At 39.2% G+C, this 27,951-nt stretch overlaps 1 protein-coding gene across 17 annotated transcripts in view; it reads right to left on the reverse strand.

Annotated features, from left to right (window-relative positions):
* The window catches only part of CPLANE1 (ciliogenesis and planar polarity effector complex subunit 1), a 107,120-nt gene extending 80,497 nt beyond the window's left edge, over positions 1-26,623 (reverse strand). For 12 of the 17 annotated variants that reach the window (XM_086361469.1, XM_086361467.1, XM_086361466.1 and 9 more), the window contains exons 1-18: positions 26,290-26,430; positions 25,381-25,615; positions 23,291-23,416; positions 21,679-21,814; positions 21,441-21,560; positions 20,822-21,054; positions 19,657-19,763; positions 18,307-18,463; positions 17,783-17,886; positions 14,361-14,543; positions 11,877-12,126; positions 11,247-11,402; positions 10,297-11,066; positions 9,503-9,711; positions 9,221-9,301; positions 6,331-6,495; positions 2,521-2,694; positions 1,472-1,700 (exon numbers count right to left, since the gene is read on the reverse strand). In XM_086361469.1, the coding sequence (XP_086217595.1) occupies positions 1,472-1,700; positions 2,521-2,694; positions 6,331-6,495; positions 9,221-9,301; positions 9,503-9,711; positions 10,297-11,066; positions 11,247-11,402; positions 11,877-12,126; positions 14,361-14,543; positions 17,783-17,886; positions 18,307-18,463; positions 19,657-19,763; positions 20,822-21,054; positions 21,441-21,560; positions 21,679-21,814; positions 23,291-23,371 (3,155 nt within the window). In that variant the 5' untranslated portion in view covers positions 23,372-23,416; positions 25,381-25,615; positions 26,290-26,430. Of the gene's footprint in view, positions 1-1,471; positions 1,701-2,520; positions 2,695-6,330; positions 6,496-9,220; positions 9,302-9,502; positions 9,712-10,296; positions 11,067-11,246; positions 11,403-11,876; positions 12,127-14,360; positions 14,544-17,782; positions 17,887-18,306; positions 18,464-19,651; positions 19,764-20,821; positions 21,055-21,440; positions 21,561-21,678; positions 21,815-23,290; positions 23,417-25,380; positions 25,616-25,933; positions 26,153-26,289 lie in introns of those variants that run through there. The other 5 variants (XM_086361463.1, XM_086361460.1, XM_086361461.1 and 2 more) reach the window with 4 other exon arrangements.
* Positions 26,624-27,951: the final 1,328 nt, after the last annotated feature.

Below are 27,951 nucleotides of genomic sequence, written 5' to 3' on the forward strand. Positions count from 1 at the left end.
CCCTCCACAATTACAGTCCTGATATAGCTCCCCATGCTTAACCGCCCACTGCTGCCCTACATACAGACTCTCCAGATGAAACCATAAGTGCTCTGGGCCACATGCCTTTGCTTCTGCTTGGAACGTTCTCTCTCCCTACAGCTACTTGCTTTGTCAAGATTCCATCTTCTCTTCATCGCCCATCTCAAATGACATCTCCCATATAAAGTATTTCCTGGCTTTCCCTCACTTGATATTATTGCTCTCCCTACCATACCATGGATGGGCTTCCCTGGTGGCTCAGATGGTAAAGAATCCACCTGCAATGCAGGAGACCCGGGTTCAATCCCTCAGTTGGGAAGATCCCCTGGAGAAGGGAAAGGCTACCCACTCTGGTATTCTGTCCTAAAGAATTCAAAGACACAGCAATGCCATAATATTCGTAAGAGTTAAAATGCAGGGATTAATTTGATTAGCTTAAAATGTAAATCCTGTTTGGGAAGGAGAAAACTCTCCCATTGACTATAGGCCCTTTGAGGGTGCTGCTGCTGCTAAGTCACTTCAGTTGTGTCTGACTCTGTGCGACCCCAGAGACGGCAGTCCACCAGGCTCCCCAGTCCCTGGGATTCTCCAGGCAAGAACACTGGAGTGGGTTGCCATTTCCTTCTCCAATGCATGAAAGTGAAAAGTGAAAGTGAAGTCGCTCAGTCACATCTGACTCTTAGCGACCCCATGGACTGCAGCCTACCAGGCTCCTCCCTCCATGGGATTTTCCAGGCAAGAGTACTGGAGTGGGGTGCCATTGCCTTCTCCTACTAACAAGTAAAAGTGCTAAATAGATGTTTAAATACAGTAAGTAAACCTCTGAGCTGTCTAACACAGTTGACACTAGCTGCATGTAGCTCTCTAAATTTAATTAAAATTAGATTGAAAATCCAGTTCCTTGGTCTTATCAGCCACCTTTCAAGGGCTTAATAAATACATGTGGCTAGTAGCTATCAGACTGGACAGCACATACAGAATATTTCCATCACCAAAGAAAATTCTATTGGACAATGCTGAACTAAGGATTCCACAAAATGTGTAAATACCAGCAATGAGTGAAATAAGAAACACTTTAGATAACACCATAGTACTTTTTTAACTTCAGTTCAGTTGCTCAGTTGTGTCCCACTCTTTGCAACCCCATGAATCGCAGCACTCCAGGCCTCCCTGTCCATCACCAACTCCCTGAATTCACTCAAACTCATGTGCATGGAGTCAGTGATGCCATCCAGCCATCTCATCCTCTGTCCACTTCTCCTCCTGCCCCCAATCCCTCCCAGCATCAGGGTCTTTTCCAATGAGTCAACTCTTCGCATGAGGTGGCCAAACTACTAGAGTTTCAGCCTCAGCATCAGTCCTTCCAATGAACACCCAGAACTGACCTCCTTTAGGATGGACGGGTTGGACCTCCTTGCAGTCCAACTTAGATGTGCCTAAAAATACATACCTCGTGAATTTGCTACCGTGCTTACAGAAGAGTTGAAAAGCCACACCAACAGAAACAGATGTCTTCCAGTCTCCAAGTTTATGTGCCAACCACACGGCTTCTGGAACCAGGCCACCAATCAATAATAATTCAAGGGCATATTCAACGGTCCACACATCAGAAAGATTCTGCTCTCTGATGGCACTAGCCACCTTAGAGTGTTGCAGAGGAATGAGCCGAAAGGGCTGCTCTGTGAGTAGATGAAAGAAAATGGATTAACTACAGTTATACATAGGAACTCATTCTTCCCTACACATCTCCTTAATCAATACTTTCTACACAAAACCACAACAAGGAAGATACATACAAAATGGCCTAAGATAATACTTAACACACTCTAGAATAGCTTTTCTCTTTTTTAAACACTGAAGAATGTGTCTCTTTAGTGGGTCATGCAGCAAATGTTGGCACTCCTAAAAAAATGAAACCGAGCAGACAAAGAAACAGAAGAAATAGTATCAAAGTGCACTATACAAAATAAAGGTAAATACATACAGTTTGATCAGATAATATAAGGACATGATTAAATAGAGCAAAGAAAAAATGACTCAAATAAAATAATAAAAGTAAAATGTCCAAAAATTAAATTCTACATTAGAATGAGTTTGAGTAAACTCGGGGAGTTGGTGATGGACAGGGAGGCCTGGTGTGCTGCAGTCCATGGGGTTGCAAAGAGTCGGACACGACTGAGTGACTGAAATGATCTGAAATTAGAATACTCAGAATTTGTTCAATTACCACATTTTATAGCTCTTTTACTTAAAAAAAAAAAAAAGAAACTGTATAAACACCAATGTGTCCAAAATTTGCAATTAAAAAAATACATATTCAATAAAAACAAGTTCAAAGCAATTACCTTTCTCAGATTATATTCATTCGTAAACAGTCACCTACATGTCAGGCACTAGGCTAGACAGTATTATTTCCACAGATCAATGATCACTGTGTAAAATTGTTTTAAATATTCTGTGCAAAAACAAGGTGAGAAAATTATTTGTTTATTCTATTACCTGTTTTAATATGAAGGGGAGGAAGAACATTCACACTGTGAGGTGGCAAAATGCACAGCAGCTGATTGGTGAAGTAGGCAGCCATGAAGCGAGCCATGGACTGGACCACCCTCACCGCGGCTTCGGGATGAACACTTCCAGTCACCCCAGACTCACAAGGAGACTTCTCAGGAACTGCAGGATACACCAAATGAGCAAAGGAGATTCCGATCAAACTAGCAAAAGTAGGAATATTTAAGCTCCTAACATGATGCAAGAAGAAAATTATAATTAAAACTTTTTTCTGAGATCAACACCCCTGGCCTATACAAGGTAACTTGTAACAGGTATCTACATTTCTTCAAGACAATAGAACAAAAATAAAATAATAAGCTCAAAATTATCAGCACATACACTTAGGAACTCTTTTATGACTTCAAGTTACCAGTTTTTTCTAAAAATGTGGAAGGATCTATAAAAACAATCCAGCTATAATGGACTTGCAAGCTTATCATTTCTTTGTTTTCCTTTCTTCCTCCTCTTTCTCATTTTCTTTCTTTAGTTCAAGGAGGCAGAGTTTACTACAAAGAGCCAGAACAGTGATTCTTCATGTCTGTTTCTGTATTATTAGTATACTCCCATAACATTAACTCTTTACTATTAAGATTCTTTTGGGAGGTATGGACAAGGGGAACGTGTAGAATGGAGGGAAAAGGCAGAGGAGAGAGTTACATTATGATTTCTAGAGTGCTTCTGACAAACTAGAGCAAACATGCCATCCCTATTTAAAAATTGAAACTTAATAATATAAACTGGATTCAGATATTTGAAAATAAATAGCTAAAAACTACTGAGTGAGTGAAAGTCGCTCAGTTGTGTCCAACTCTGCGACCCCATGGACTATACAGTCCACGGAATTCTCCAGGCCAGAATACTGGAGTGGGTAGCCATTCCCTTCTCCAGGGGATCTTCCCAACCCAGGGATTGAAGCCAGGTCCCCAGGGCTGTAAGCAGATTCTTTACCAGCTGAGCCACCAGGGAAGCCCATACAAGATAAATATTAAATTAAGATTAATTTTTATGACATTTATGGCCCCAACAAAGGCAAAGTATCTTTCTTTCTCAGAAGTCACTTGAGGCGATTTACAGGTGGTCCAGAGGTTAGGGCTCTATGCTTCCACAGCAGGGGGCCTAGGTTCAATATATACGGAGGCCTGCGCATTCTCCCTGTGAATCACTGAACGTGGGGAGTAGTCCTGGGAACTCCTGACCAAGAGAGGATATGCTTAAAATACTCTAAACAACTATCATTAAAAATTAAATATATTACTATAGGTTCAACTCATCTTGACAGTTATATCACATCATGACAATACTGCTGGAAAAAAAATCCAGTCAGTTAAAAAGTCACACATAAGAAAAAAAAGTCACACATAAATGTCTTCCACTCATACACAGCTAACAGTCCTTTCGGAGGGCAATCTAACACTAGGCATCAGAAGTCTTGACTCTGTAACCTCATTTCTCAAGATTTAACATGTAGACATTAGTAATGCTCACAAAAATTTATGTTCACTGCAACATTATTTAAAATAGTAAGTAGGTGGTAACAATCTAAAATATCCAATAATAAGGAAAAAGCTTACTAAGTTTTTTAAAAGAATATTATTTACATTGGAAAATATTCACAATATTAAATTTAAAAGATTGCAAAACAGAATATTAGCTCTGGTAATAAACATATATGAATGCACATAGACAAAAATGGTAGCATTAAAAGTGATTTTATTTTCTTTAAACCTTTCCATATTTCAAAACTGTCTAAAATGAACCTATAAAATGAACCTACTAAATAAACACAAATTTAAAAAGACAAATATCAGAGTAGGAAATCCATAAACAGTGGTTGCATACGGTATCACTTATATATGGAATCTAAAAAGATAATACAAACGAACTTATTCACAAAACAGAAACAGACTCACAGACTTTGAAAACAAACCTACAGTCACCGAAGAGGAAAGGTGGGGTGGGGAGGGATAAATTAAGAGTTTAGGAGTAAAACATACACTCTACTGTATATAAAATAAGATAATCAACAAGGGCCTACTGTATAGCATGGAGAACTCTACTCAGTATTCTGTAATAACCTATATGGGAAAAGAGTCTGAAACAGAATGGATATATGTAAATGTATAACTGAATCATTCTGCAGTACACCTGAAACGCAATATTGTAAATCAGCTACACCCCAATATAAAACAAAAATTAAATTTAAAAAATGCAGAGAAAATATGAGTCCCAGAATAAAATTTCATAGTATTCTACCATCTGTCCTTAGCCGCTCAGTTGTGTCCGACTCTTTGCGATCCTTATGGACTGTAGCCTGCCAGGTTCTTTTGTCCATGGGGATTCTCCAGGCAAGAATACTGGAATGGGTTGCCATGCCCTCCTCCAGGGGATCTTCCCAACCCAGGGATTGAACCCAGGTCTCCCGCATTGCAGGTGGATTCTTTATTGTCTGAGCCACCAGGGAAACTGAAGAATACTAGACCTTCTCCAGGAGATCTTCCTGACCCAGGAATCAAACTGGGGTCTTCTACATTGCAGGTGGATTCTTCACTGGCTGAGCTACCCAGGAAGCCCATTCTACTATCTATCTCACTTTAAAATTAAAAAAAAAAAAAAGAAAGAAAGAAAGAAAGAAACCACAGTGGCTGAAACCAAACAAACAAACTAATACTGTTCTGGACAAAAATGATAAACTGGTAAAAATCACAGAAAGGGTTTTACAAACCCTCTCAATCTATTTTTCAAAGCCTTTTGTAAACTAATTTCTTTTGATCTCTACTTTCCATCGGTAAATGATTTTTAAACCAATAATCAGTTATTAGTAAAAAAAAAAAACAAATACTCCATCTAGAGTCATGAACTCCATTTAGAAAGTACTGACACACTGGCCTTTCTGACACACTCATATGCAAAGTAGACTTCTCATGGTCTACCACTGTAAAGCAGCATTATAAATACATTATGTGCTCATTCATATAGATGTCTTTCACTCTGTTGCTATTGCTTAGTCACTAAGTTATGTTCGACTCTTTGTGACCCCATGGACTGCAGCTTACCAGGCTCCTCTGTCCATGGGATTTCCCAGGAAAGAATACTGGAATAGGTTACCATTTCCTTTCCTAGGGGATCTCCCTCATCCTGGAACTGAACCGGTGTCTCCTGTGTCTCCTGCAGTGACAGGCTGATTCTTTACCACTGAGCTACCAGGGAAGCCTGTCTTTCACTTTGGTTATTGCTTAATTTAAATACACCTTTTTTAAAAAAGGACAATCCAAATATTCTACAATCTCTTAAACAGATTTTAAAATGGCCCTGAATATGTCAGAAAGTGATTTTGATCACTTTAGCAAACCACCTTAAGCAATCATTAGAGAAAATACAAACATGTTAAGGGAAAGTACCTGACATTGGGTACCTGACATTGTGTCTAACAAACAGGGCTGTGAGACTTGAGACAACAATTATAACAGTTCAGCAGGCAAGTGCCGCTAAGCTGAGAGATTCAAAGGTTAAAAACAAGCAAAAACATGATCCTTGCTGCTAAGAAGCTGACAGTCCCAAAATTCACCACAATGCAACAGAGCAACCAACTTTTATGTATAAGCAATTTCATAGCTAAACCTGTAAATACAAATTGCTAACATTAAACATACTGATTTTATATTGATGAACCAAAATACATTAAACTCAACAGACGGCATTAAAAGACAAAGAAGCAAAAAAAAAACAAACAAAAATACTGATTTTTGAAAAGCATACCTGAACAATCTTCATTTTCTTTTACAGGAAGGTGGGACCATCTCAGTATTTCTCTTACTAGCTGATCACATAATCCTTGAGCATCATTTAAATTATAGTTATAGAGGTGGCAGTATAAAAGAGAAAGATAATAGCGAAGCTGAAGAAAACATGTCCTTCTTCCTCCTTAAATAGGGCACAATTACACTTACATTAAAAAACATGTTAGCTAGGTAACATTCTTGATCTGAGTGCTGGATAGATGGAAATGCTCAGTGTATAAAAATTCATCAACTGTACACTCGTGTCATGTGAACTTTTCTGTACCTGTTTCACAACTGAGTAAAAAAAACAGGTCAGCAATATTTTGTTCTTTTTCATTGTAAATTCTGAATAATTTTATTTTCTGTGGTCAGGTCCTAAGATGACTAAGAATTTATCCAAAAAGAGGTACAAATGCTCATCTCAGTACTAACCGAGGTCCGCTAACAACATCTCTCTCAAGTACACAAGCTATGAAACAGAAGGGCACATGCTAAAAACACAAATTAAAAAAACACACATACATATATCAAACAGACGGTCAAAGAGACTTTCCAGAGAAGAAATACTGTCGAATAAGATTGGATCCCTTGACCACTGTCTTCAAGTATCTAAAAGGTGTTTACGACTGAGACTGCCGGTTACCTGCCCCTTATCCACCATTCTGAGTAAAAGAATTCTAATTTTATTTGGGGTTCCAATGCACTCAGATCACAATTTCTTGCTAAATGTGGCCATGAGAAAATATGATAAAGTTCTTAGCCAAGAGATAATATAGTGTACAGCTGCCAGACAAGCTGTGTAAAGAGGCATCTCAGCCAGGAGGTGTGCCTTCTCTTGCCCCTCCTGCCTGCCTCCTTTCTGTTACCTGGATTGTGCACGTGATGGCTGGGACTCCAGCATCCATGTTAATTCATGCAACAGCCTTAAGAGTAGAAGCAATGCACTAAGGACGATGGAGCAGAAACACTAAATAAGCTTGAGTCCTTGATGAGACCCCCGAAATACCAAATCAGCCCCAGACTGTCAACTCCTCGCCTCCTTTCCTAAGAGAAATAAACTTCTTGTTGAAGCCACTGTTACTTTCAGTCTCCACTACAAGAAACCATTTCAATTGGATACAAATGGAAACGAAATGAAATTAAAAGGCCCAGAATAAAACTCATTATGAAAACTTTTCTTCATGAGAACTTCTCATCACACTGGACGCCACTCTTCTTCATCCAGCTGTACAATCTCCAAATCTGAGAAGTGCACGAGACTTCTTTCTCTACTCAGTCACAAGTTCACTTGATCAAACCTATTAAACATCTGACAAATGTGACTTTTGTTCCCCAGTACTCTTGACATTGCTTTGCTTCAGGACCTCTTCAACTGACTAATTTTCTTGCTTCTAGGTAAAACCCACATCTCTATACCACACTCCAACAAATGGCCCTCTGTAATGTACCAAAGTGATCTTTCCAAATGGCCTATACTTATTTGAAAAGTACTCTTTCTGTATCTTAACAGATCCCACTATCTTCAGGATAAAACCTTAATCCCATGGCACTGCATAGTATCTTCCCTTATCATCTATTCTCTCCTCTCACTTCAGCGCTCACCACCCTATCCTCAATATTACATATATGTTTCAAATAACCTGGTCAACTACTCGCAATTTACCAAACTGCCATAGTTTCTCATGTCTTCTTGCTTCTAGAGTGCTATATCCTATGTTACACCATTTCCACTCCTTCACCTGAACAATTTTCACTCAGTTTTACATGTCTGTTCCTCCAGGTTTTCTCCAGATTGATGTTTGCACTCCAGTTCAGACCATGCCCTCTCCCAACAAATACCATAAAGCATAATGAGAAACATGCCAGTTGTTCATGCAATCTATCCTCCACACTATGGGCAATTTGAGGGTAAACTTGTTTATTTCAGTTATTCTTATTGTCTAACACACATAGCAGGCCCTCAATACATAGCCACAGCAGCCAGAAAATAAATTTAATAATTAGCTAAACCTGACCAGTAGTGGAAGTCAAGGTTAGCTTCACAGCCACTGGCTGAAAACCTCTATCATCTTATACCCTCAGCCCTATATCATAAAAGCTATCACCAGTTTCTAGAATCCACATCCCTACTGTCTCATCAAAAACTCCATGTAGCCACATAGTAAGTCTAACTCACAGGAAATTCTTAAAGTTGAATTACTTAAGGGCAGAGAGCCTTAGCTCAAAGTTTCTATAAGTTGGTAATAGAACCTTATTTGACTCATAGTTTCTCTTGTAGATGCTGCTGCTGCTGCTAAGTCGCTTCAGTCATGTCCAACTCTGTGCGACCCCAGAGACGGCAGCTCACCAGGCTCCCCCGTCCCTGGGATTCTCCAGGCAAGAACACTGGAGTGGGTTGCCATTTCCTTCTCCAATGAATGAAAGTGAAAAGTGAAAGTGAAGTCGCTGAGTCTTGTCCAACTCTTAGCGACCCCATGGACTGCGGCTCACCAGGCTCCTCCGTCCATGGGATTTTCCAGGCAAGAGTACTGGAGTGGGGTACCACTAAATAACATTTTTTTTTAATTTAGGATTTAAGTCTCTTTTTTACCCATTACCAATCAAACACAGGTTCCATCACTAACCAAAAAAAGGACAGAGGAGTCTTATCTACAGATAGGATAAAAATTTCTTGGTGCTACAAATTCCAAGACTAAGAATAATTTTAAATAACTATTTCTAACAGACAAGGTACCTACAGTATGTATTTTATTTAGGCATTAAGAAATTGTCAGTTCTCGGAGATCTGAAATTATTTTTAAGAAGAGCAGCATGCTAAAATATGGTCCCATGAACATCATGGCAAGTAATATTTTAACACCCCCTACCTTTCTCACAGGTTTCTTGTAGAGCTTTCTTCCATATTTGAACAGATTTTTCATATGATCCTAATAGGAAACACTCTTCCCCTACAAAATTTTTAACCAACAGTTAGTCCTGGTTAATTAAATTACTTTATGAAAATTTACTTGTTTTAAAATTTAGTGGATATAGTGCAGCCAGAAATTATTTTGAAAAAAACAAATAATTACAACCAATCAATAAACTCAAAGCCCAACAACCTACTATCACTTATGCCTGGGGTTAGAAATTGTTTATAAGATACTGACCATTGATAGATTTAAGTTCTAAGGTCTGGTTCAAGCGAACTCCAGCAGTCTGCAGTTCAGCCTGTATATGGCATAACAGGGACTTGACAGCTGACGTTTCACGTGTCATCTTTTCAGTTAACTGCACGCCATCTTCAGGAACTCTTTGACTTAATTGCATTTGATACCATAAAGTCTTTCTGTACAATATTCTCCAGAGAACAATCAATCTGCACACAGAATGAGGTAATCATAAAAATCAAATTTCAGACTAGGGATAAGAATGAGTATAGCCTTTTTTTAGCCTTTACTAAGAGTATAGCTAATGAATATAGCCTCCTCATTAGTCTTTTTCTCTCCATGTATTCTTCCCTGAGGTAATAATATGCACACAACTGATCAGGTTCACAGATAGCAAAAAGTCAAAAAAAATGCACATTTTTTAAACTTTCATAAATGCTTTAGATACCTGAGGTCATTTTTTCTATGGTGCTTATTTAAATCAAAATCTTTCAACAGTATCATGATTGCCCATGACTAATAAAATAATGTGTGCTGAAAAATGTTTGGCATAAATCCTAAAATACTTTTAAATAACATAAAATCTATGATGCTGAGAACTAACAGTACAAGATTTCTTTTGGGAGTGATAAAAATATTCTGGAATTTGTGCTACTCGTTCTACAACCTTGTGACTATAATAGAAATGACTGAATTGTAGCCTTTAAAATAATGAATTTTACAGTATGGGAATTATATCTCAATTTTGAAGAATCTACAATGCTGATGGTCTCCTAACAGTGAAGTCATTGTACCTGTGTCCTGGCTGTTGCACAAAATTTAATACTTGAGGATGAATCTTGAAAGATGAGTTCCAAGACCAGTTTTCCCAAGATTCACTGTCTTGAAACATTTGAAAAATGGGTAACACCAATGAGTCTTGCTTTGCTCTTCTACTTCCATCAGCTGATGCTGAAATAACTTCAGGCTGAAGACTGTACACACCATTTAAATGATCAGCTACCATTCTGAGTAAATGAAAACAGGCTAAAAGCTTCTCTGAGAATAACTGATCCTGTTGTTGCTGTGTTAGCAAAAGCTTTATAGTATTTGAAGTCAGCTTCACCAAATGTCCTACATCTTGCTTGTATCTCATATCCCAATACTGGATTGATAAACACTGATGAAAAAGTTGAAAGATACAAAGTACCCATGTATTATGTTTTGAGCTCTTGCTTAAAAAAAGATCAAGTTTGGGAAAAGGACATTTTATAAACTGAAGAATATACAAAAAATGAGTGATACAAACTACTGTGTAGTTTAACATTAAATTTTTTTCTGCCACATTTTTTGAAATTCCTATAGTCCATGCTGCAAGGAGATTTTTCTGGACAGAGTGCAGTTCTATAACAGTTTTATCTGTCTCCTCAGTATTATCTTTTGCATGTATTGTATCAAACATAGAAGCAAATTCCAATCTTCCCTCCTCAACACTACTAAATAACAGATCATTTTTTTGGTTCCAAAAAGAGAATAAGTTGTTTGGAAAACATCTGCCATCATCAGTTTCTTCTGCTTCAAAATCCTAAAACATGAGAGAGAAAAAATTATTATTAATATTAATATAGTTTAATTCCTTACAAGTAGAATCAGTTTAGTGCTATCAAATTTCTCTTCTCTTTAATAACAGGAAAACAAAATTTGTTTCTTGGAATAAAATCAGTACATAACTGTTCAAAATAAATAAAACATTGCTAACAAGTACCTGCAGATCTGCTGTTTCTTCATTTAACTTCAATGTTTCTTCTGCTTGCAAGAATTTGGGAACAGTAGAATCAGCTACATTTTCATTTCTTTGGTGCTTTAACAAGCTAGATCTTAGGGAATTCAGTGATCGCAAGTTCAGACCTTTGCCTTTTGGCTATAGAAAAAGAAGATTTCCAAGAGCAAAGTTTTATCCATAGTGAAGTGAAGTTGCTCAGTCGTGTCCAACTGTTTTCAACCCCATGGACTGTAGCCTCCCAGACTTCTCAGTCCATGGGATTTTCCAGGCAAGAGTACTGGAGTGGGTTGCTATTCCCTTCCCCAGGGGATCTTCCCGACCCAGGGATTGAACCTGCGTCTCCCGCGTTGTAGGCAGACGCTTTACCCTCTGAGCCACCATGGAAGCTTTATCCATAACTGTACTACAATTATAACTTCTACAGACAAGTGTATGCAATCCAAGGACACCACTGTCAGTACAGTTTTAAATTTAAAAAGACCGAGAATGTTGACGTTCAGTAGGAAACAACACAATACTGCAAAGCAATTATCCTTCAATTAAAAATAAATAAATTAAAAAAAAAAAGACTGAGAAGCCAGCTTTTATTGATGGTACCATAAAGCACCATACCTTACACAGTATCACACTTTCGTATGTTTTCTCAAGCCTCTGCGTTGAATCAAGTAGAAGGGATCTCATGAGCACTGATGGAGACAGATTATCAAGAAATCGAAGGGTTGTGACCATGTATCCATCAGAAATAATGAGGTAGGGTAATCGTGAGTGTGCTTTTATAGAGAATCTCTGTCTCATAGGGTCACTATCTGAAGCTGATGAATCTACAGAATTATTTGAATCTTGAAGTGTAAACTGCTGTGGTCTAGCAAACAAACATCAAAATTCGAGAATTAGTGAGAGGAAAATCTTTTAAAAAAACAATTACATTATTCCAAAGGAAAAAAAAAACACAAACATTTCAGAATGATGAAAAAGCAAGCAAATTAAACAGAAAAATATTAAATGTGCACAGATCTGTGAGGAAAACATAAGTAATTAAATAATACAGAGGTTGGTGGTTTTTTTTTAATTTTCCCAGAATTGTGACATTTACTCTATTGTCTGTAATATTGCTTGTAATCTAGTTTTATATCTCTTTTTGAAAAAAACTGAGGCAGTTATTTTTACTATTAAAGACAGTTTAGCTGTTAACTTTCTTTCTTATCATATATTTAAATATCCTTGTGAGAATATAAATAGGAGCTGTGAGTATTCTTGTTATTAAGAAACATTTGGAGAGGATGGTGATGAGTAAAATTTTATCAGCTTAAGGTTAAATTTGACTGAGTTTCCATATAAATGTAGTTATTTATTGTTATAGTGGTATACCTAATTCTGAATACTTAATATCAACTGATTACTTAACATCATTAATTATTAACTTTGGGGCCTTATAAGTATATACTTAGTATCATTAATTATTAACTTTGGGGCTTTATAAGTATAAAGAGAACAGAGAACCAAAATATATTTTTTTCTGGTTAGGAAAATAATTAACTACAGATTATATGAACCAAATGGCCCACAACAGAAGGTTGGTTTTAGAAGGTACAGTCTACAAAATTTATAAAACCATTAAAAAGTGACTCCATGGAAAGATGTATAAGACATACTGTCAAATCAAAAAAGCAAAACAGTAAACAACATATATCATATAATTTATTTTGCTTTAAAAAATAAATTAATACTGTTATTGCACATGTTACATAAAATTTTCAAATTAAGAGGACAACACACTAAAATGCTAATAATTGTTATCTCTAAGGAATAGGATTACAAGTCTTTCACTTTCGATAGTATTTAGTTTTGTGACATTTGATTAAGCTTTTAAAAATAATGAATATGTATTACTTTTGTAATCAGAAAAAAAAAATCCATTCTGAAAGATCCTAAATACTAATTTTTAAGGAAAATGTGAGGAAAATTTAAGTCAATTAGGAATCAGACCATAATAAGGAAAAACACTTTCACTGCAGGAAGTGACAAGTTTTCCCATCATAATTATCTATTGCTAGAAATAAGGTAAAATTTTTGTTAAACATAATCAAGGACACATCCCTCCTCAGTTTTCCTTCTGTAAAGCAAAGGTAATGGATTAATTTCAAAGACCTTTTCCAATTTTTTATTTTGTAAACAGCTATCTTATGTGTCTACCCAACATCAATAAAAACAAATATTTACTGAGCTCTTACGTTATGCCAGAACTGTGCTAAAGCAATTTAAAATTATTTATTATCTTGCTTCATTCCTTCAAGTCTAAGAGACAATTACTGCCATCTTCATTTCAGAGTAAAAGAAAATGAGGCTCAAAGAGTAACTTGCCCAAACTCACACAACCAATAAGTAGAAGAACCAAGATTTGATTCTTGATCTGACTCCAAAGCCAAACTGCTACGTGATCTCACAATTTAAAATTTAAATATGGCTGAATTCTAAAGTCTACTATCCATTTCCAACAACTTTCCCCTTTTTTCCCTTTGGGAAAAAAGTAGATACATCCATGGGTGCTCAGTCGCTTCAGTCAAGTCTGACTCTCTGCGACCCCATGGACTGTAGCCCGCCAGGCTCCTCTGTCCATGGGATCCTCCAGGCAAGAATACTGGAGTGGGTTGCCATGCCCTCCTCCAGGGGATCTTCCTGACCCAGGGATCAAATCCATGTCTCCTACATTCCTGCACTGGCAGCTGGGTTCTTTACCACTAGAACCACCTGGGAAGCCAGATACAGCCACATGCCAAGTTAATTTTTATCTAAGTGCTCTGCTTTTAAACAATAAAAGACATCACATTTTTATTAATTTTTATATCAAAGAAGTTACATTTTTAATGCTGTTAAATATTTAAATAACATATACTTACATAGTCACATTGTCAAATTCTCACCAGGATTAAGCAACAAAAAGAAATAGAAGAAAACTATAAATAAACAGATATTGAGATGACAGACTCAAAGAAAGGATGTTTGAAACATGAAATTATATTTAAAAAAAATACACAGTAAAGTAATACCAAAAGAGAAAAACTTCTGTAAATAAATTAAATGATTCAAATATCTCACCTATATGTTATTAGTGGGTGAAGAGGAATAAATTCTGCTGGCCCAAATTCTATAGAGCAGCCAAATGTAATTAACGTTAGCAATTCACCATGGCAGGTCAATAAAACCAGGGAGCCACGTTTTAACACACAAGCCAGAAGAAGACTATCATGAGTCCAGCTGACATCACCTACCCAGTATGACCTAGAAAAAGCAAAACAAGATGTTTAGAAAGGACCCTCTACAATGTCTCTAACAATTTATAATGGCCAAGGGGTGAGATACTTCAAAAAATAAGGGCAAAAGTATGAATAGTAGGCAAATGTCACATACATTTTGTGTATCTTACTTCCCAAGAAATAAGTAAGAAGAAAGGAGTTTGCTCATAAACATCTAGTTCATCAGTTCAGTAGTTCAGTCGTGTCCGACTCTTTGCGACCCCATGAACTGCAGCATTCCAGGCCTCCCTGTCCATCACCAACTCCCGGAGTTCACTCAAACTCACGTCCATTGAGTCAGTGATGCCATCCAGCCATCTCATCCTCTGTCATCCCCTTTTCCTCCTGCCCCCAATCCCTCCCAGCATCAGAGTCTTTTCCAATGATTCAGCTCTTCGCATGAGGTGGCCAAAGTACTGGAGTTTCAGCTTCAGCATCATTCCTTCCAAAGAACACCCAGGACTGATCTCCTTTAGATTGGACTGACTGGATCTCCTTGCAGTCCAAGGGACTCTCAAGAGTCTTCTCCAACACCACAGTTCAAAAGCATCAATTCTTCGGCACTCAGCTTTCTTCACAGTCCAACTCTCACATCCATACATGACCACTGGAAAAACCATAGCCTTGACTAGACAGACCTTTGTTGGCAAAGTAATGTCTCTGCTTTTCAATATGCTATCTAGGTTGGTCATAACTTTCCTTCCAAGGAGTAAACGTTTTTTAATTTCATGGCTGCAATCACCATCTGCAGTGATTTTAGAGCCCCCAAAAAACAAAAGTCTGACACTGTTTCCACTGTTTCCCCATCTATTTCCCATGAAGTGATGGGACCAGATGCCATGATCTTAGTTTTCTGAACGTTGAGCTTTAGGCCAACTTTTTCACTCTCCACTTTCACTTTCATCAAGAGGCTTTTTAGTTCCTCTTCACTTTCTGCCATAAGGGTGGTGTCATCTGCATATCTGAGGTTACTGATATTTCTCCCGGCTATCTTGATTCCAGCTTGTGCTTCTTCCAGCCCAGCATTTCTCATGATGTACTTTGCCTATAAGTTAAGCATCTAGTTCATACAACATACCAAGCAGAAATTTACTTACATTCATAAACAAATCATAAGATGAAAATACTACCTAAAAATGTAAAGCTTTTAATTCACTTACATTATAGTCAGAACAACTTCTAATCCTAGTGATATCCATTACTAACATCTACCAGTAGATTTTGAAGGTCAATACCATGCCTGTCTCTCAGCAGCCTGCCAGGGCTCCACTCAAGAGCAGATTCCCTCTTGCCAAAGCCATCTTTACCACTCCTTAACTGTCTGAAATATTAATATTTCTTTCATGGGGACAGAAAATAGCTCCTTCTCATTTAAATGATGGACACCCTAAGTCAAACAGACCACTGAATTGAGACCAGAAAGGAAATTTGGGGAAGAGAAAGAAAATAAAAATGTACGGCTGGATGAACCTGAAAACTCTGAAAAGTCAGAGAACAGCAGAGAAGTGTTCAGAAAAGGAAATTAGAAGAATCCAAGAGGAAGAGGAAATCTTCCTACCCTATAATCCTGCATAGGTCCCTTGCCATCCAAAATCACCACTTACGGTGCTGTCCACCCATATGCAGAGAATGCCAACTTTGTTTAAAAGGCTAAAAACACCCCAGCCTGAGTATATAAAATGATCTTCCCAACCCAGGATTCTTCATTTCAGTCTCTCTAAGTCCAGTATTTCTCTACCTAATCATAATCCTACTCTTCCTAAGAAAACATAGAAAGAAATAAAAGAGAAAAGAAAATATGTTCAAGTATCTTCCACCCTATCAGACCCTTCCTGAAAGGACTGAAGGCTTTCCTTATATAAAGTGAAGTTGCTCAGTGGTGTCTGACTCTTTGTGAATCCATGGATAGTAGCCTGCCAGGCTCCCTTGTCCGTGGGATTTTCCAGGCAAGAATACTGGAATGGGTCGCCATTTCCTTCTCTAGGGGAAAGTGAAATTGCTCAGTTGTGTCCAACATATAAAACAAACTTTAAAGTCTATCAAGCACAAATGCTAAAAGCTGCATTATCTATCTAAATATCTATTTGTTGTTGTTGTCTCTCAGTCATGTCCAACTCTTTGCAACCCCATGGACTGCAGCATGCCAGGCTTCCCTGTCCTTCACCATTCCCGGATTTTGCTCAAACTCATGTCCATTCAGTCAGTGATGCCATCCAACCATCTCATCCTCTGTCAACCCCTTCTCCTCCTGCCTTCAATCTTTCCTGGCATCAGGGTCTTTTCTAATGAGTCAAGTCTTTGTATCACATGGCCAAAGTATTGGAGCTTCTGTATCAGTCCTTTCAATGAATACTCAAGATTGATTTCCTTTAGGATTGACTGGTTTAATGTCCTTGCTGTACAAGGGACTCCAACATCACAGTTTAAAAGCATCAATTCTTCGGCGCTCAGCCTTCTTTATGTTCCAATTCTCACATCCATACATGACTACTGGAAAAACCATAGCTTTGACTATATGGACTTTTGTCAGCAAAGTAAAGTTGCTGCTTTTTAATATGCTGTCTAGGTTGGTCATAGTTTTTCTTCCAAGGAGTAGGTAGATTTCACGGCTGCAGTCACCATCTGCAGTGATTTTGGAGTCCAAGAAAACAGTGTGTCACTGTTTCCATTGTTTCTCCATCAATTTGCCATGAAGTCATGGGACCAGATACCATGATCTTAGTTTTTTGAACATTGAGTTTTCAGCCAGCTTTTTCACTCTCCTCTTTCACTTTCATCAAGAGGCTCTTTAGTTCCTCTTTGCTTTCTGCCATAAGGGTGGTGTCATCTGCATATTTGAGGTTATTCATATTTCTCTCTGTAATCTTGATTCTAACTTATGCTTCATTCAGCCTGGTATTTCGCATGTACTCTGCATGTGAGTTAAATAAGCAAGGTGACAATATACAGCCTTGATGTACTCCTTTCCCAATTTTGAACCAGTCCATTGTTCCATGTCCAGTTCTAACTGTTGCTTTTTGACCTGCATACAGGTTTCTCAGGAGACAGGTAAGGTGGTCTGGTATTCCCATCTCTTGAAGAATTTCCCATCTCTTAAAGAATTCTTTTTAAGAATATTTGTTGTGAAAATATCTATTTAGACACTACTTATCAGAGCCTTAAACTTATTAAACTATTAAAAAAGTAAAAGAAAAACACTATTTAGAAATAAAAACAAATCCTTACCTGACAAGAGTAGCTGGAACCACAGGATTCTTATTACTACATCCTTTAAGGCTACCATAGAGAGTAACAAAATTCAGTGTGTTTATAAATAATACCTGAGTTGCCTAGAAAGAGAAAAAAAAGACAACAAAACAATTAAAATCATTTTACTTATATTTCTGAAGACCTAGAGATCTATCAACAAACTATCTTGTCTTTCCCAACTGGCAAGACAATACCAACCATCCGTAACTCTTTTCCCTTTCACACTACATTTTAAGAATATCAGTCACCACTTTGCCCCTCTTTCTTCCTTTTCCATTATCCTCTTTTTGCTTCTGAAGGTCAAATTTTGAGAATTATGGCACCTAATGTAAATAATGTTACCAATTTACAAAGTCAAGTTAGATCAGAAAATACCAATGTAAAGAACATAAAGTAGTATTAAAAAAAAAACAAACATATTCAAGGGGGGAAAAAATCTCTAAACTGAACTATACTCTCTCTTTTACAGCTTACTCCCAAGAGAGATCACATTTACTGACCTTTGGGTCTTTCTGATTAAGCGTTACTGCCAGGGTAAGTCCATCTCTTGAAAATGCAGAAATCAGAGCTCCCCTTGACTTCACTGACTCACATTTAGGGATCAGACTGCACAGAAGGCAATCCTGCTGAGCCCACTGAACATGATATGACAGTGATCTAAGAAAGGAATGAAATAATTGAAAACAGGAAGTATAGTAACTTTCATATTAATACATATTTCATTACAGAAAATTGATGGGTCCAGCTAAATTCCTTCATATGCATATATATTTGGGGTCTCTTAGCAACTGCTCACAAGTTTTATCCAGGGCACAAAAGAGCAACTGCTAACTAAACAAGGTAGGTCCATATCAGAGTTTTATATTAATGGCATGTCCTACGCCAACCCCAAACACATGTGCATCCACTAAAAGTTTAGATACACATATTTCTACATTATTACAAATATTTCTGGGCTTCCCTCATAGCTCAGTCGGTAAAGAATATGCCTGCAATGCAGGAGAACCAGGTTCAATTCTTGGGTCAGGAAGATCCCCTGGAGAAGGGAATGTCAACCCTCTCCAGTATTCTTGCCTAGAGGATCCCATGGACAGAGGAGCCAGGCAGGCTACTGTCCATGGGTTCAAAAGAGTCAGACACAATTTAGCAACTAAACCACCAACACCTAGTTGTACATTTAAGATTTGTTCATTTGACTTTATATAAATTACACCTGAATAAAGTACTGCTAGCATAAGAAAATAAACAGAAAAAAAAATCTATTTTAGTAAATCTTAAGTCATTATATGCTTTTAAATGCATTCTATTTCATTGGGCTTTTTAAAATAAATAAAACTTTTAATTAAAAAAAAACAAGAGAATTTAAAAGGTATGGTAGTAAATTCAAGTAAGTTACTTCCTTTTCAAAATTCAACTGAATTAGTTTTCAAAGGAGTTTTTTATAGTCTTAAGATAAGACCATAGCCAGCCTTACCTTTTATGTGTTCTCAATTCCAAGAAGGAAAACAAAATAAAAACAAGAAAAACTTTCTGTAATAAACAAGTAAAATGAAAAGTAAAGAAACAGAACAATACTTATAGGGACAAACGATTTGTAAAGTCTCAGAGGTCAATGTTCACATTTCATTTACTGATCTTATTATGTATTTATGGGCCAAAAGATATTATAATAATGTTTCAAAAGGGACAGAAGAACTTCCCTGGCAGTCCAGTGGTTACGACTCTGCACTTGCAATGCAGGGACTGTGGGTTCAATTCCCTATGGGGGAACTAAGAAGATTCCATGTGCTGTTCAGAATGGTCAAAAAAGAAAAGATAGAAAACAAGAAAGAAGGAAACATTTACCTCACCTTACAGGTGTAAATACATTTTCATGCCACCGAATTGCTAGAAATGTTAACTTCAGGCATTCCCCGGAATAGAAAGTAAATGAACACAAGCAGCAGTCTCCAAATAACTGTAGATAAATTTCATATACTTTAGTATATAATAAATCTGAAAATAAATCAAGAGGATCTAGAAACTGTCATACTGAGTGAAGTCAGAGAAAGAGGAATATCGTATGATATCGTTTTTATGCGGAATCTAAAAAAAAGTGATACAAATGAACTTGTTCATAAAACAGATTCACAGACTTAGAGAATGAATTTATGGTTACCAGGGGGAAGAATGATGGGATAGTTAGGGAGTTTGGGATTAACATGTACACACTGCTATGTTTAAAATAAATAACCAGCAAGGAAAATAGAAAATAAACTCATGCATGAAAGAACAGAAAAACAAGCAAAAAAACAGCCCCACATTTTCTCATAAGTAAGACAAATGAAATATATCAAGAACCTGCTTATACTTTTATTCTTAACATATAGCTTAACATTAAGCTAAACACTAAGAAATTTATTTCTGAGCCAGAAGCATATCTCAAATGGGAAATCAAGGTGCAATTACTCTCTTAAGAAAACACTGCCATTTACTCTGGCTATATAACTGGGAATATTCTTATATATTTATTTTTCTCTTCTTTTATGGTTGCATATTATTTAAACTAGGGCATATTCATGGGGTAAATAACAGAAGTTCAAAACACAATTTTTAACAATAGCAAAGTGGGTAAAAACATATGCGTCAACACATACAAAGAGTATCACACAGCTATTTAACATGTCTTTTAGTTAATAAATGTGTTATTTACTGGGAATGGGCTACTTAATATCACCAATTCTAGTTTCTTTTTTTTATTATAAAGCTAGTTATATTCTAAAACTAAGGAAAAGTAAAACTAGGGAAAGACCAAGGAAACTCAAAGTTCAAACCACTTTTAATAAAATCTTTTAAAATGGGACCAAGAAATATAAAAATACCTTTTCCACGATAATTTCACCATTACTACAATTAATGATGACTGGAGATATACAGCTATCATTACACATTCTGCTCAACAGCTTCCCAGAAAGTGTCTGCTCTTAGAGTCTGAGGTCTCCACTTCAAGAACACCCTGTCTGATTTGGAATTTACCTCATTTTTTATAAAAACAGCATGCACTACCGCTTCTTTATCTTCAGTGGAAGGCAAAGGAACTGCTTCTTCAGGCATGATCTGGGACCACTGGCCCACCAAGGAAAGGCTTTTGGAAGATAAAACATTCTTGAATTCCAAATGTTCCCAAAGGAATATGCATCCAGAAGGAGTTATAAGCAGAACTCTTTTCCCATTGCCAGATACATACAAGTACAGTCTGGAAGAGCTTGCTAAAAAAACAACAACAAAGTTACTAAACCTCTGAAGTCAGAATTCCTGCAAAAAAGTACAAATTTTATCTATTCTGACAACAAGGAACCTAAATGAGGTTTCCATTCAGAAAGAAAAACTAAGGCATTAATAATAAAAGTACAAATAATATTAACACTTAATCATGTACTGATGTGTGATACTAGGAACCCACTTCTATCACAGGTATGTTAGGTATGCCAGATTTTTCTTCCTCAAGATGAACCTTAGTGTTACAAATAACCAACATCAAAAAATACTTACAGATACATGGAAATACATACAGATATTTACAAAAGCAGAGGTATATTTCTTTTCCTTCTATATATCAAGTTAAATCAATTTAAACAAACAAAAAAACTCCCACCTACTGCAGCTTTAATCATGTCCTTAGGCTTTTCAGTTGCTGGTATAGTTTTCAAACAATCTTGATCTTTGTTCCAGAGGAAAACCTCCCCTGTGGTGAGTACCCCAGCCAGCCAGGCATCTGTTTTCAAAACGGAAACACAATGCTTACAGTCTAACAATTTCCTTAATATTACCCCAAAAATTATTTTTAAAAGCACAGTTAATCTAGCCCTTTGACAATATCAGTACTACTCAACCGTTACTGGACGTTGTTAGGAGTGTAACATCCTTCAACAAAGGCTGAAGACTGGGGATTTTCTTCTTTGTCCTTCCTGAGAGCAAATTAATTTCATTTACGGATTTATCATCCAAAAGAAAAACAGCTTCATTTTCCTAGGAGAAGAAATACATGGAAACTTAAGAGATGCCAAAGTTAATTCAGCCACCTACGTAAGTTATCACAGAAAGGAAAAGAAAGTGACATCTAAGAAAGATGGTATATTTGTACTACACACCATAAAATGAACAATAAGGGCTTTTGTAAAAAACAGTTTTATTTATTTATTGGCTGCACTGGGTCTTCACTGTGGCTCAAGGGCTTCTCTAGTTGTGGCACGGGGGCTTAGCTGCCCAGTGGCAAGTGGGATCTTAGTTCCCCAACCAGGACTCGAATCCACATCCCCTAAACTGGAAAGTAGATTACTGATCACCTGACCATCAGAGGTCCCAACAATAAGGCTAATTATGTACCCTGAAGATGTTTTCATTCTATCTTAAAAGTATGTCTTATTAGAATTACTAGGTAGGATGACCTAGTACTCACACTGAGATTTATTTGAACTTTAAAATTATAGGAGTGTCTTCCAATTCTGCTAGCCCAAACTGAGATATCTGCTGTTAGCTCACCGATCTGAAGAGTAGTATGGGCAAGTTTTAAATTATTTACTTAAATAGACATGGCTTCTCATTTCTGAAGCAGTAGCATGTGCTCCTAGACTTCAGTTTTAGAAAACATCCAGAAATGTTCTGAGCTTCCTGGAAACCTTCCAGGCTGCTTCATCACTTGCGTGGGTATTCCAAGATTCACCAGGACATGAAACTCCCCAAACATGTGCCCTTGCTCAAAAAAGACTCTGTAGATGCGAAAGCCATGCTCATTTTCAACAACGGCAGAGAGGTTTTCTGGCTGGGCAATCTCAAAAACTGGGACTTGCAGGGTGAAGAAACTGTGTCCCAGAATTCCCAGGAGAGCCCAGAAGATGAGAGTGAGGATGATACACCATCCCAGAACACCAACAGCAAAGCAACAAAGGATGGTGAAGAAGATGAAGCAGGTGATGGAGAAAAGGAGCAAGAAAGTGATGAGAGAGGTGACAAATGTGATCAGACCACAGAAAGACTGATGCTCCCTCCCCACCTCTGCCAGCCTCCTACCATGCAAATACACAAAGTCCTGTTCAGTGGGCAAGTGATCCTTCTGCAGATGCTATTTTATTTTTTAAAGGTTATTCTTCAATCTTCGGAGAAGGCAATCGCACCCCACTCCAGTACTCTTGCCTGGAAAATCCCATGGACGGAGGAGCCTGGTGGGCTGCAGTCCATGGGGTCGCTAGGAATCGGACACAACTGAGTGACTTCACTTTCACTTTCCACTTTCATGCATTGGAGAAGGAAATGGCAACCCACTCCAGTGTTCTTGCCTGGAGAATCCCAGGGACGGGGGAGCCTGGTGGGCTGCCGTCTATGGGGTCGCACAGAGTCTGATACAACTGAAGCGACTTAGCAGCAGCAGCATTCTTCAATCTTAGAGGCAAAGCACACATGTAACACATATTACAACTAATACTGTACAACTGAAGAAAAACTTACCTGTCCCAACCAGGAGACTCGTGGCCAGGGTTTTTTCTGCTTGATACTGGTTGAAGTCAAAACTTCTAATCTTATCTCCATGCTTGTTAAGATATCAAAGACCAATTAAGTCAAAAGTCACAAATGCTGTAAAAATCAAAACAAAAAAAAATGATAAGACCCTATAATATTTACTGAAGATTTTAAGAGTTTTCATAAAGTTTTAGTAAATGATTTTTTCATTAGCTCAAGTTAACTCTCTTTTTAAGGTAAAATGCTGACACTTTATTCAGTATCTAATCTTGAATAGTCAGGCAAAAGGTGTTTGCTTTTTTGATAAGTTATTCCTCAGACTATGAAAATAAACACAAACTTGAAGAATATCTTGACAATATAGTTTCTATGTGATTACTTTCTCATCTTTCCAAAGATGACCACAAAAATACCCCCTACCCCATACACTCTTCTTACACTATGACTTTAACACTCCTCTCTCTCACTGAGAGCTCTGGTCTATGCCTCATCCCTTGAAATTGGGTGGTTTTTTACTACTTTGACTAAGACTAAAATGGAAGTGAGGCTATGCATTTCACAACGCTAGCTCATACAAGGCAATACATCATCTACCTTGTGTGTGTGTGCGCTTATTAGCTCAGTTGTGTCTGACTCTCTGCAACCTCTACAGCCTGGCCAACTATAGTCCGTCAGGCTCCTCTGCCCATGGGATTTTCCAGGCAAGAATACTGGAGTAGGTTACCATTTCCTTCTTCGGGGGATCTTCCCAACACAGGGACAGAACCCACATCTCCTACATCTCCTGCATTGGCAGGCAGATTCTTTATCTCTGAGCCACCTAGACCGCCCCACACCTTCTACCTTACTCCTGGAATAATTACTGTTGAAGCCTTCAATCACCACATAAGCAGTCAAACTACCCTAAGCCACCGAGCTCTAAGAAAGTCCAAACTAGACCACACAGAAGCGAAGCCCTGAAATAATATGATGTAAAGATGTCCAGCAAGGCTCCATGCTGGGTATGGGGATGGTTTCAATAGAGGCCATGACTCGTTTGTCAGAGCTCTACTGGGGTGACAGGAACATAATCTTGGGTGAATGGTCCATTCTTGAGTGAATCTTGGGAGGATGATCACTGAGGGAATGTGACACAGTGATTTGGAGCCAAAGTGAGGACACAGAAGCCATAATGAAAGGGATCCCACAGAAGAAACTGAGGACACTTTGAGCATCAGAACAAATTACAGTAATGGATTTAAAAATCCATGGACTAAAACGGGAAACCATGAATCCATATAATCATAAAAAAGTAAATTATTAAATTGAATATTTGATGCAAAATGGTATATTTACATTGTTTCAAAATATCCCTATAAAATACTCATTAATTACAAAAGACAAAAGAGTAACTTCACAATGAAGAAACTGGGCAGATTCCATTGTATCTAAGGATCACAATGAAAATAATCAGAATGGGACAAAAGGAAATCACCTGCCACCTAACAGTTAAAAGGAGAAAAACATCTGTGATGACATATGTACAAAGGAACATAATCTGAATCTAATCACAAGTAAATATCAGGCAAACCCAAACCAAGGGACATTTTACAAAATAACTGATCGGTAACGTTCAAAAGTTTTAAGGTTATGAAAGTTGGGAAAAGATTGAAAAACTAGTCCCAAAGAGAAAAACCTGACAACTACATGCAGTCAGTAAATTGTACACTTTATGTTTGCACTATAAAGGGCAATATGGGAGAAACGGAAAAACCTGAATAGAAAGAGAAACTGAGGATTAGATGACTGTAACAGATGAATGTTGATTTTCTGATTTTGCCGGTTGTCCTGCACAGGCCACGGGTATGATGCGGGCAGGGGGGCGGGTGGGGGAGGAGTCTAAGACACTGCATGCTGCGCGGCAAAAAGTAAAGGATAAAAAACTAGTTCATCATTTCAAGAAGTAAAGACAGAGCCCTACAGAATTTGATGATGGATGGCCTTCTGTCTCTTAAAGCTCCGAAAATCACCTCCTGTTATAGAGTGAAGGTTATTTGTGCTGTATACCGACTGGCACTAAAATCACTAATGGTACCTACAGATGTGTGTGCTTGGAAGCTCAGTCCTGGCTGACTCTTTGCGACCCCATGGACTGTAGCCTCGGAGGCTCCTCTGTCCGTGGAATTTTCCAGGCAAGAATACTGGAGTGGGTTGCCATTCTCTCCTCCAGGGGATCTTCCCAACCCAGGGATCAAACTTGGGTCTCTTAGGTCTCCTGCATGGGCAGCCGGGTTCTTTACCACTAGCGCCACCTGTGAAGCCTACAGATGGATACTAACAAACACCACGAAACATGTTAAATTAGTTACTGGACGACAGAGATAAACTCGAACACACAAAATATGTGAGGAGGAGAAATAGGTTAAATTTTACCGCACCCCCCCCCCCCCATATCTTAATTTAAAACACACTGGCAAAAGCAATTTCCAGAGGAATAATCCAAGTTGTTCGGTGGTTTGCACCACAGACGAGCCTAAGAAATCACGTCCATTCCCCGGCGCTCAACTTATCCCCCACCAATGTCACACACAGGAGTTGGCCCACGACCACCTCTCATGAGGCATCCCCAGGGACCCCTCTGAGATTCCCTACCGGACCGTGCGGGGCAGCGCGGGCCTCCACCCCCGCGAGCTGCCACCGCGGCGCCCACCGGGGACCGGGCAGGAGCTGGAGGACACCGGGCCGAGGCGGAGCCCGAGCCGGACTTCGTTCCCAGACAGCCGAGGGCGACCCCGCACCTCCGTGAGGCTGAGGATGCTGCGGCCGGAGAACGACGCCGGGGTAGCGGGTAGGGGGCTGGGTGCGGCGGGGGATGGCGGGGCAGGGGAGGTAGCGGGCGCGCCAAGACTCGAGAGAGTGAGGGGGCGGAGGAGCCCGAGGACGCGGCGGGGCGGAGGGCAAGGGGAGGAGGCTGGGGCCGTGAGAGACGGGACTCTGCGGGAAGTTACCTCCGCCAGGGCCTGGCCCGTCCGGGGCAGGAAGGCACGGCGAGGCCGAGATGAAGGAGGGCGACGGAGACGGGCGGAGCTGCCCGCCCCGACGCGAGCCTGCGCCTTGGCGACGGCGGAGGGCGGGGAAGGGACGCGGACGAGCGCCGCCAGTGCGCCTGCTCCGCGCCGGCAGGGAGCGCGGGCAGGAGGCTGGAGGCGTTCTCCAATCTTTCTCTCCGCCGGGTCTCCCGGGGTTCCCGCCCTCGTCCTCCCAGCGGTCCTGCGCCTCCGCTGCCTCCCCGCCTGCGTCCCCTCTGTCCGGCCGCTCGTCCTTCCGCTCAGGGTCTCATCCTGGGCTGCTGGGGTCGTTCTGTTTCACCTCCACGATGTTGCGTTCGTTCCTCTGACACACACCTTTGAGTGCGCAGGCTGTGTGTGGCGCTCTCCAGAAAACCGTTTCAGTTCACTTCACTCGCTCAGTCGTGTCCGACTCTTTGCGACCCCATGAGTCGCAGCACGCCAGGCCTCCCTGTCCATCACCAACTCCCGGAGTTCACTCAGACTCCCGTCCATCGAGTCAGTGATGCCATCCAGCCATCTCATCCTCTGTTGTCCCCTTCTCCTCCTGCCCCCAATTCCTCCCAGCATCAGAGTCTTTTCCAATAAGTCAACTCTTCGCATGAGGTGGCCAAACTACTGGAGTTTCAGCTTCAGTATCATTCCCTCCAAAGAAATCCCAGGGCTGATCTCCTTCAGGATGGGCTGGTTGGATCTCCTTGCATTCCAAGGGACTCTCAAGAGTTCTCCAACACCACAGTTCAAAAGCATCAATTCGTCGGCACGCAGCCTTCTTCACAGTCCAACTCTCACATCCATACATGACCACAGGAAAAACCATAGCCTTGACTAGACGGACTTTTGTTGGCAAAGTAATGTCTCTGCTTTTCAATATGCTATCTAGGTTGGTCATAACTTTCCTTCCAAGGAGTAAGCGTCTTTTAATTTCATGGCTGCAGTTAACATCTGCAGTGATTTTGGAGCCCAGAAAAATAAAGTCTGACACTGTTTCCACTGTTTCCCCATCTATTTCCCATGAAGTGATGGGACCAGATGCCATGATCTTCATTTTCTGAATGTTGAGCTTTAAGCCAGCTTTTTCACTCTCCTCTTTCACTTTCATCGAGAGGCTTTTTAGTTCCTCTTCACTTTCTGCCGTAAGGGTGGTGTCATCTGCATATCTGAGGTTATTGGTATTTCTCCCAGCAATCTTGATTCCAGCTTGTGCTTCTTCCAGCCCAGCGTTTCTCATGATGTACTCTGCATATAAGTTAAATAAGCAGGGTAACAATATGCAGCCTTGACATACTCCTTTTCCTATTTGGAACCAGTCTGTTGTTCCATGTCCAGTTCTAACTGTTGCTTCCTGACCTGCATATAGGTTTCTCAAGAGGCAGGTCAGGTGGTCTGGTATTCCCATCTCTTGAAGAATTTTCCACATAACCGGCTAATATGTAAACTGTGAAAGTGCTGCACTCGATATGCCAGCAAATTTGGAAAACTCAGCAGTGCTCACAGGGCTGGAAAAGGTCAGTTTTCATTCCAGTCCCAAAGAAAGGCAATGCCAAAGAATGCTTGAACTACCGCACAATTGCACTCATCTCACACGCTAGCAAAGTCATG

This window comes from Bos grunniens, chromosome 20 (genome assembly GCF_055505025.1).
Source record: "Bos grunniens cultivar Pamir isolate PY7600 chromosome 20, Bosgru_T2T1.0, whole genome shotgun sequence".
Classification (NCBI taxonomy): Eukaryota; Metazoa; Chordata; class Mammalia; order Artiodactyla; family Bovidae; genus Bos; species Bos grunniens.